The sequence below is a fragment of the Oreochromis niloticus genome, linkage group LG18 (genome assembly GCF_001858045.2).
Source record: "Oreochromis niloticus isolate F11D_XX linkage group LG18, O_niloticus_UMD_NMBU, whole genome shotgun sequence".
Classification (NCBI taxonomy): domain Eukaryota; kingdom Metazoa; phylum Chordata; class Actinopteri; order Cichliformes; family Cichlidae; genus Oreochromis; species Oreochromis niloticus.
The window spans coordinates 37443910-37453643 of NC_031982.2; the positions used below are offsets into that span (position 1 = coordinate 37443910).

Here is a 9734-nt window from a genome sequence, read left to right on the forward strand (position 1 = left end):
ATTTTTGCATTTGTTGGAATTTCAGCTGTCCTCTTGGCCAGATTACTCTTAAAAGAAACATTTTTAAAGTCAACAATAATTTTTTTAACTGCATAAATAAAGGACACATAAAAGTCACTGCCAAAAACTGATTGCAGCTTCTACCTTGTTACAGGAATGTTGTTTGTTGCTCAAGATGACTTGATATCAGTAATGAAGGATACATCTGACATATGTTTCACATATTATAGACCAACAAGTTATTTATAGCAGTTTAAGTGAACATCCAGCTCAAAGAGGAGACAGAGGGCGACATCATCCAGTAGGCGGTGCTCTCCTTCTGCACTGTGTTCAACCATTGTGTCAATAATAAGTGCTGCTGTGAAGAGAACAATTCTCAGACTGAATGTTGAACATCAGCTAGTTTCTCCTGTTGATTGAAACCTTGTTGTACAGATGGAACATTGGCTGTGGATTATTCTTGCTGCTCTTTTCTTTGGTAAGATACAAACATCAACATGTTTCCTCTGCACACGATTCACAACAAGGACAGAAAGAGGAGATTTCATCATTTTACACTGTGGAACTTTTCAATAACTTCAATCATGTTTATTGATCCATCTCTTCCTCTGCATGTTCTGTTCTTCCTCAGAGTGTAAAGGAGAAGACAAAGTGATCCAGGAACAAGGAGATGTCATTGCTGCTGAAGGAGACACAATTACACTTTACTGCAAATATGAAACAACTGATGCATATCCATATTTGTTCTGGTACAAACAAGAAGTGAATAGTTACCCAAAGTATATGCTGAAATCTTTCTCAGAAACAACAGATAAATCTGAAGAGTTCAACAACGACAGATTTGATGCTAAAATCAACAAGAAAGAAAAGTCAGTTCCTCTGAAGATCCAGAAGCTTCAGCTGTCTGACTCTGCTGTGTACTACTGTGCTGTGAGGCCCACAGTGACAGGAAACACCAAAACTCTGTACAAAAACCTTTGGAGCAAAGACAACAGAACACTCCACAACATCCACTAGAGGGAGCCACACACTGTTAAACCTCTGATTCTTGTGTCATTGGACTGATGACAAAGACAACAGAGAAATGAAGCAGTAAAGATCAGAGACAGAGACAGAGCTGCTGTGGAAGCACAAAACTATTTGATTGGCTCAGCTATTAAACTGGCCCCGCCCACTAGACCTGAGCTCATCTAATGACATTATTTGTTGGTCATTGTGCTGCAGTGGAAGAACATTGTTCATGTGCTGTCTGTCTGGCTTTAATAACTCCAAAGACATGTTGCTGAACCTCTTTTTGCTTCTGTAAGATCTCACCTGGATGCTTTCTGCCCTCACAAAATCAGGTTTTCCCCAGAAAATTTCCCTAATATCTACAAAGCCACACTGGTGTTTCAACACCATTCAGACAGACATCAGTTTATCTGCCAGTTTTTAAAACTACACAGTCGTGCATTGCTTTGGCAGTGTTACACACCGAATGGACCCAGTGCAGGTGGTGGGAGACAGAAGGACTCTGGCCAAAATAACATCTCTGATGGTCAGAGTCTCCCACCCCATGCATGTAAATGTTGCTGAACTACAGAGCTCCTTCAGTGACAGACTGCTGCGTCCTAGATGCATGAAGGAGTGTTTCCACAGCTCCTTCCTCCCTGCAGCTGTCAGACTGTATCAGAGGTTTACATCAGCGCTGCAACTGATTCACACTACAGCCTGGGTTTGCCTCTTATCTGTATTTAATTTTATATAACTTTAATAACTGTACAGTTATCTGTTTTTGGTAACTATTGTCCATGATATAAATAAGTAATAAATCGTGATTCTTTCTGTTCTGTGTGCTGTTTGTTTGTATATGTCTTGTTGGGTTTTTTGTTTTTTTTTGCTGCTTTCACAACCAAATTTTCCCTTGTGGTACAATTAAAGGATTACTCTATTCTATTCTATTCTATTCTATTCTATTCTATTCTATTCTATTCGTTTTAGTGGTCTGTGATTGACAGCCAGGTGTCATTGTGATTGATGTGAATTATTATTTTACTAAGTTTATGTTTTTTCTTAGACAGTAGTTTCAGATTTTTATTTTAATGAGGTTTCATTTCAGTGAAGTTTGTGGTATACTCCTTTTTTTTATCTGACCCAAGCAAACGCCAATGAGAGGGACAAAATCCTCTGACTCTTCTTCCAACAGGAAGTGACTGCTCGTCGTTGCTATAGCAACATGTAAACACTGTTTTTCCGTGGAAACCAGTTAATGCACAGCGTTAGCTCCAGGTTGGCGCATATAATGTCATTAAATACAGAAAAGCGAACCGTGCCCGTCGTCAGACCTGACGTTTGAAAGGCTTTTGTATCATTTTCATTCATAACAAGAGCTGTAGTTTAGTTCAGTCTCTGAAATCTGTCATGTCGGCGCAAAGAGGAAACGAAGAGCAGGAGGAGAAAGAAACAAACACAGAGCCAGGCGGAGACACCGCGGAGGAGGACGGCGGGGAGCCGGGAGGAGAGGAGGTGAGGTCCGGCAGCTCGGCTTCAGGTGAGTCCAGGTGTGCTGGGGCTCCTGACAGTGTTTGGATAAATACTCAGGAATAAATAGGATGTGACCTTTTTCACAGCAGCAGAGACTGGAGGGGAGAAATACTGAAATGCTGTTTTTCTGGATTGTGATTGAGCACAGCCAGACTCGATAGCAAACTCTGTGTCTCTGTGTGTGGTTGCAGTGAAGGTGGTGCTGGTGCCGGAGGGCCATGTGATGACGGTGGCGTTTGCTATCGAGCTCAGCATTCACGAGCTGAAGCGTCACCTCGCCTCAGAGCTCCGAGTCCCCGCGGACGTGCTTCAGATCTCTCTGGACGGTTTGTTTCTTTCTCTACTTCCACAAGTTTTTCTACAGAGTCGCACTTTGAAGATGACGACTAGTGGACATAGGTGTCTTTACTTTACTGTCCTGCCATTTGTCAGTCAGACATTGCCAGTGTTTTTTTCACTTGAAGTTCCAACTGTCATTTATTTCCTATGATGTTTGGTCACCAAGTCGCTGCGAGTTGCTGCCTGTGTGGATACAGATTAACGGGTCAGTGTGTTTTTAGGCAGAGCGGTGGAGGAACACAAGAGTCTGATGGAGCTCGGCGTCAGGCCTCACAGCTCCACCCGGATGGAAATGAGCTCCACTGACCCAAGCTTCCACCCACTCCGCCCTCTTCGCCCCCTAGAGCACGACAGCATGCCCGATGTTATCACCGTCCAAGTTGAAGCAGGTACGAATACACAAGCTGCTTCATGTCCGTATACACAAAGTGCTTCCATAAGACATGACAACGCACTAAGAGATCATGAGTTACATCTGATTTATATAAAACTACAAGACTCCATAGTAAATAACACTGTAAAGATAGGGATAAGAGAGAATCATCATAATGTGACGTGCATTCATTTGAACCGACTTTTAGCTAAACTCCTGCAACAAGTTTGCCAGACCTGGGTTAATCCTGGTGCCAAGCTAAAGATTTCCATACAAAAATATGCCGTCTTTGAAAAACCTCAGTTATTGTCTCTCAGATGGGGGGGTGCTTCAGGAGGTGGTGGTGGAGATTGAGCGCCCACGCCATCAGAAAGCCTTCCTCGGTGGCTACAGGCATCGGCTGACGGGGGTGGAGTACCATCACGCCGCAGTCCAGACACTGCCCAAGAGGAGACCTGATAGAGGAGTGGCGGTCTTCAGCCATGACACACAAGTACAGAAAACAGCTTCAAAAGCACCACAGTTTATATCAGAGTCAAAACTGGGACTAAATAAGTCTTTACATAAATAATGAAAAAGATCAGCACAGGAAACCCAGACTTCATGTTCAAATTAAACAATGTAATTATAGAGATAAGAAGAGAGTGTAATGAGCTCCCTGGACCAACAGACACAAACACCTCTGAGGATTACAGCGTTCAGCTAGTGTGATTCTGGCTTTGTTTCACGCTGATGTGCTCATTTAAAGATTCATCTACTTTCTTTTTTGTTTAAAATCTCTTAAACTCTCCACACTCGAGGTTTTATGTGGTCAATGCTGCAGCTTTCTGTCAATTTTACATCACAGGGGATCTTTTCTTATTCCTTTCATTTATTCCATCACAGTCAATACTTAATTTGTTTCAGTTTGAATTCAGTTTTAGTTACGACTTGAGTACTATTACACCAAATGTCAATGAGATTAACTTTACAGTAATCTTATTCAAGTCTAATGTTAGTTATGTCGACTGAATTTGATCAAAAACTTTCCATTGAAACAAAACCCAGCCGAGTCAAACAAAACAAAGTCAGGAGGTCTGGAAGCTTCTCACCGAACTTTCACATTATTTGTAATTAACTTTGGTTACATGTTTATAGATGTGTGCTCTTAAAGCCAGTCAGCCCCTGATTTAGTTTGTTTTCGCTGCATCAGACAGTAGAGCTGAAGTCTCAGGCTCAGCAGTGTCCAGTCAATGCCTCCACCCAGATGACTGGCATCGGCTGCTACGTCTCCTGCATGAACGACAGGTTGGTGACTCCAGGGAAATACACCACTGCTGATGAGTACCACGACCGGAGGCTGAGAGCTGTGAGTGTACACTGAGCATGTGTGGTTACAATGCAGTGTTTTTGAGTAGCTGCTGGACCAAATGTTTGGACACACCTGCTCTAAAAGGTTTTTCATCTTTCATGCTGTTTCCAGCTCTGTAGAACAAGACTGAAGATATCAAAACTAGGAAATAACAAATTTGAGCTTCGTAGTGCGAGTGATGATTCAGTGTTGCCTTGAATTCTGAATATAAATGTGACCAGCAATGCTGCACTGTTAGAGCTCAGCATGCTTTATGGTGGGAACACATGCCCAGATTTCTGAGGCTGGTAACTTCAGGCTGCTGGCCCTCTGTGTTACAGTGAAATCTTGCTCTTCTTCGTCATCTCAGGGATTCATGGTGTTTGAATTTTCAGATTTTTGGTGTTTGAAAAGGTTTTGATGTCTTCAGTCTCGTTCTGCATCACAGAAGATGAAGAACAGTGTGTGTGTAGTTATCATATACACAGTAAATTCAGTGTGTTGCTTTTAACATTAAATAAAAAATAAATTTAGTGGGACTAAGTATGTGACCCGTCACACACCCAGGTGATCCGTCTGCAGACGTTTGCTCGGCGCTGGTTGGCCCAGCAGGTGGTGGACCACCTGAGGAAGGAACGAGTCCGGCGGTTGGCCTGGCTGGAGATGCAGGAAAGGAGGAGGAACGAGGAGAAAGAGGAGCAGCTGAGAGACCGCCGAAACCGCTGGCTGAATCCGAAGAGGCAGGAGGACTTCAACCTGCTGTACCAAGCTCTGGAGAGTAGGCTTTAGGGGCAGGAGCAGTTCACCGCTTTATGTCTGTGAATGCAGCTGAGCAGTTACGTATTTTAACTTTGTGTCTCAGAGTGGAGGAACGAGGAGGAGCAGAGGATCAGCTCGTCCCTGCGAGGAGCTGAGAGGAAAGCAGCTCTCTGCGCGCTGCTGGACCAGGAGATGGATCTCATTGCTGCTATCGGACGCCATCACATCGCCGTTCACAGCAACAACTACGACAAAGCTGTCAGGAACTTCCTGGACAAGGTCAGAGGTCGCTCCTCCTACTCTACTCCAGCTCTCAACCCACTTTCATAATTTATCATTTATATGCAAAGAAAAGTCATCATTAAAAAGAACCATGGTTAAGTGTGTGTAGTCAGCACATAAGCTTGTTGTTCGTTGTGGATTATCGATTGCAACCAGAATCTAAAAGTGTGCCGGAAGAATCTCAGCTTTCGTTACATAATGTAAAGCAAATTTTTGGCCACAGATCTAATATTTTATACTGTACTGACATGTGTTATGAGGCATAGCTTCTAAGTTTGAAAACTTGATCTTGCATTCTTTCCAATGGCCAGCAGAGGGTGACTCCTCTGCTTGTAAAAAAAACAGTTCAGTTCTGTAGGAGTTTAAGGAAATGACTCCTTTGGCTCACTTAATTAGGAAAGACTTTCCTGATCAGTCTATGGTCTCAACTGCTGGTTTTTATATCTGATCAGTCATTATTTAACGTATCCTCGTTAGAATCGGAGAGACCTTGCACACTTTCCTAAGTGACTGTCCAAGAGTGGAGGGTGTTCTGGAAATCCATCCTACCTGACAAACCATCCTACCCATCGTTTCTACACATGCGCACAACACGAAATTAAGTGGCAAACTGCCGTACCCTTGTGAATATGAGCTAGAAACATACTTTAACGGGTAAAATGAAGTGGCAAACCGTCCTGGCTTTATGAATATGGGCTACAAGCATACTCTGATGGGCAACGTTAAGTGGCAAACCATCATGGCTGCTTAAATTTGTGCTGGAATTACTCTGTGACAGCAGACATGTGCATAAACTACTTACAGTAGGACGTTTTGCCAAAGTAGGATGGTTTGTCAGAATAGAGGGTCCCTCAGTTTCCAGTCAGATCCCCACCAACACGGTGATCACAAAAACACTCAACTTTCAAAAAGGACTTGGGTGAGACCTTGGTGGCTACCGCCATCTTTTATATACAGTCTCTGGTTTCTCCGTAAATGTTGGATCGGTTCAGGAGCGTTTGGTCTCACAGGTACTAACACTGTGCTGTATCTGCTCCAGTCTGCGTCTCCTCATCAAAGGCGAGCAGCGGACGGTCGTCTGATTGAGATTGACACTCAGAACACCATCAGAGCCCGAGAGCTGCGAGATCTGTACAACAGCATCAGCCTGACCACCGTCAGCCAGGAGCAGAGGCTCCACTTCCTCATGACACTGAAACACACTGTCAAGGTAAAACACACACAGTTCTTTCACAGCTAACAGTACTCTGATGTCGTCCTCTTATTTTTAATATTATTTTTGGGGCCTTTTGCCTTATTCAGTCATGGGGAGGGGACAGGAAAGCAGGGACTCGCTGAGGACAAACAGCAAAGGGGCTCAGGTCAGACTCAGACTGAGACACAACATTTCAGCCTTGTAGCATTTGGTCAGCTGCTCATGCTGTTACGTTTTTATCAAAAATAAGTGGAAGTGAATCGCTCATGCTTCATAGCATAAATGAGTCCCTAAACTGAGGCTCAGTGGTTAGGACCACTGCCTTCACAGTAAGAGGTTACTGGGTTCATTTCTCTGGGAGCTTCAGTTTTTTTCCCATTGAATGTTAATAATAATGGTCTGTGTCACTCTGAATCTCATGACTTTCACTTCTTGGTCAAAAGTGTTATTTTTAGAATAAAACATAACCTTTTCATAACCAAAACATTGGCTATTACAGAAGTGTACACATTCAACAGAAAACTATTTACTGCCACCAAAATCAACTTTAAACAGTACTTAAAATGCCAAATATACAATATGAAGCTCAGACAAGTAGTGCCCTTCAGAATAAAAGTCTGTGCTTGGTGTTGCCCTGTTCATAATTTGACAAATCAACTTTACTGACCTGGAGATACTAACGTACATTACAATAACATAAATATCTGTTTTACATGAGCAGTGCAGTTGCGCTGAAATGTTTTTTCTTCCATGCTCATTGGACAGGAGCAGGAGTGTGAGCTGACCCGGGACATCATGGATTTGGTTGACAGGGAGGTAGACCTAATGACTCGAGGGGTTAAATCAGCCAAGTTGGAGGGCCTGAGGAAGAGGATCTGTACTCTGTTACTTCAGTACATCAAAACTCCAGCCTTCAACCCTGAGGTGGCCAAGCTGCTGAAGGTGAGCAACCATCCCTCCTCATCTCACATGTTTAGCACAATCTGAAATATGATTTCATATGTAAAATGAAAAATCTGCCCCAGGTTCCCCAGAATCCCTCCCAGCTGAAGAATGACATGATACTCTGCCAATACTGTCATCGTTACCTGCGCCTCACGGACTTCATTATGTCAGCCAGCGGCAGTCTGAACCGCCAGTGCCACCAGTGCGCCAGACTCAACAACATAGCCAGATCTCGCGATGACTTCACCTTTTACAAAAGCATCCTGATGAGGCTGAGAGACGACGAGCAGAGGCTCAACGCAGAAGCTAAGATCCCCTTCCTGCTAAAGGTGAACTGCTTTCATTGTGTATATTGAACAGCTCCACTGATTTCACTCTTTTATCTACAGAAGTCTGCGATCTTCATCATTTCAGGTGCAGGACATGCAGTACTTGGTGGAAGCAGCGTGGGCGTCCCGGTCGGCCCTCAGCGCCAGCATCGACCTCTACAACCTGGTGTTTGTTCGGTGGGATCGTCAGAAGGACTGGAGCCCCTGGAACTGCATTCTGCTGTCCAAAGAAGAGACCTCAGCTCACTTAGAGGTGGAGGACATCCACACGGTCTGTACATGTCTGTACAATATCAATGTCTCTTTTGTTGAGAGAAAGTCTGTATTAGGACTGCCTCTCTCAGGTTCCACTAGAAGGAACTCTGACTCTGTGTTTCACTTCTGAATCGACCTCCTTGATGCTAATCTCTGTGAGCAGGTATCTGCACACCACGTCCAGTCCACCGTCTACATTTCACGCTTTGCCTGTCCAAAACGTGAAATGTTCACGCATGCAGAAGTTACAGTAAGTTGCAGTAACAGCAACAGAGGGAGATATTTTATTTCCAGCCAACATGAAAATAATCAAGAGAAAGTGTTTAAACAGACAGTAACACATTTACAAGTAAATACATATTAGTCCCTAGCTTAATCGATTCTGACGATTTAGGACCTTGGAATGTACTTATTGGCATTTTTTGCTCATTACCGACTTCTTGGCTTTAAATATATTATATATTATCTCCCCCTGCTGGTAATGCAACTTCTGCATACGTGTCCATTTCATGTTTTGGAGAGGTAAAGCGTGAAATGGACACGATGGACGGCGTGTCTATTACACGTTTTGCGGTTTGACATGTATCCAGAGCCTGAAGCCATCAGAGCAGAACTGTTGACTGGTTCCGTTACTGATGGTTTTTGGCACAGCACCTGCTCATGTTTCTGGCTAGAATGTTGTTCTTAGTTTTGTACAAAGCTTACATATTTGCACTGTAACTGAAGGCACTCTGCGCATTTTCTAATACTTTCCAATGTACATTTCATTGTTTTACATTGTATTTGTTTTAGTGGCATTTTACATTGTTAAGCACTTTGTGCAGAATGGACTGTTTGGAAATGTGCTATATAAATAGACTTGACCTTGATGCATTCTCTAAGCCACCTGTTCCAACACCTGTGTGTGTTTGTGTGTTCAGACATACGACACGACGTTAATCCACGAGATCGAACGCAAACACGCACAAGCTCGACGCCACTTCAGCCAGGTTCCCATTATGTCCGAGCACCTGGATACTCACCCTGCTGCTGTCCTTGGCAACCAACTTTTCTCCAAGCCCATTACCATGGCGATAGTCAAGCATGCCAAAGACATCACTCAGACCTCAGATCATTAACACTCTGTGCAGTTTTATTTCTTCTGCCTGATATTTCTTGTAACTTTCATTTGAAGTCTACAGTAAAGCTTATGTTGGTTCTGACTCTTGTACATTTATTTCTCTGATTTCATTTTTAAGGTAGAGGCTCATCTTAAAATGTCTCATACAAACATCTCGAGGATGTTTTGAGTTTGCCAAGATGTTCAGCTTTATGAAAAGTCATGTGCTTAACAAGCTTTTATATTCATAGCTTGATTTTTGGCCTGGTATGCAGGGTGAACTGTGGGGCCTTATTCAGTATCAG

The 9734-nt window shown here is 43.3% G+C and overlaps 1 protein-coding gene across 2 annotated transcripts; it reads left to right on the plus strand.

The window, feature by feature from the left end:
- The first annotated feature begins 2157 nt into the window (after positions 1-2157).
- Positions 2158-9532, plus strand: iqub (IQ motif and ubiquitin domain containing). Of its 2 annotated transcripts, none has more exons than XM_025900176.1 (12): positions 2158-2530; positions 2715-2849; positions 3084-3251; positions 3553-3728; positions 4428-4583; positions 5133-5343; positions 5428-5603; positions 6646-6816; positions 7567-7743; positions 7827-8075; positions 8161-8373; positions 9213-9413. In XM_025900176.1, the coding sequence occupies exons 1-12, from the start codon at positions 2401-2403 to the stop codon at positions 9267-9269; spliced, it is 2019 nt and encodes a 672-aa protein (XP_025755961.1). In that variant the 5' UTR covers positions 2158-2400; the 3' UTR covers positions 9270-9413. The 2 variants fall into 2 exon arrangements, with proteins under 2 accessions (XP_025755961.1, XP_003459552.1); XM_003459504.5 differs by having other exon boundaries at positions 2170-2530; positions 8161-8346; positions 9251-9532.
- The last annotated feature ends 202 nt before the right edge of the window (positions 9533-9734 follow it).

What these genes read in the sequence shown, in the direction of transcription:
- iqub (XM_003459504.5), top strand. Translation starts at nt 2,401, where the DNA reads ATGTCGGCGCAAAGAGGAAACGAAGAGCAGGAGGAGAAAGAAACAAAC. An exon ending in ACGACCGGAGGCTGAGAGCT is followed by an intron (nt 4,584 to 5,132) that starts GTGAGTGTACAC and finishes TCACACACCCAG; the next exon opens with GTGATCCGTCTGCAGACGTT. An exon ending in AGGTGGAGGACATCCACACG is followed by an intron (nt 8,347 to 9,250) that starts GTCTGTACATGT and finishes TTGTGTGTTCAG; the next exon opens with ACATACGACACGACGTTAAT.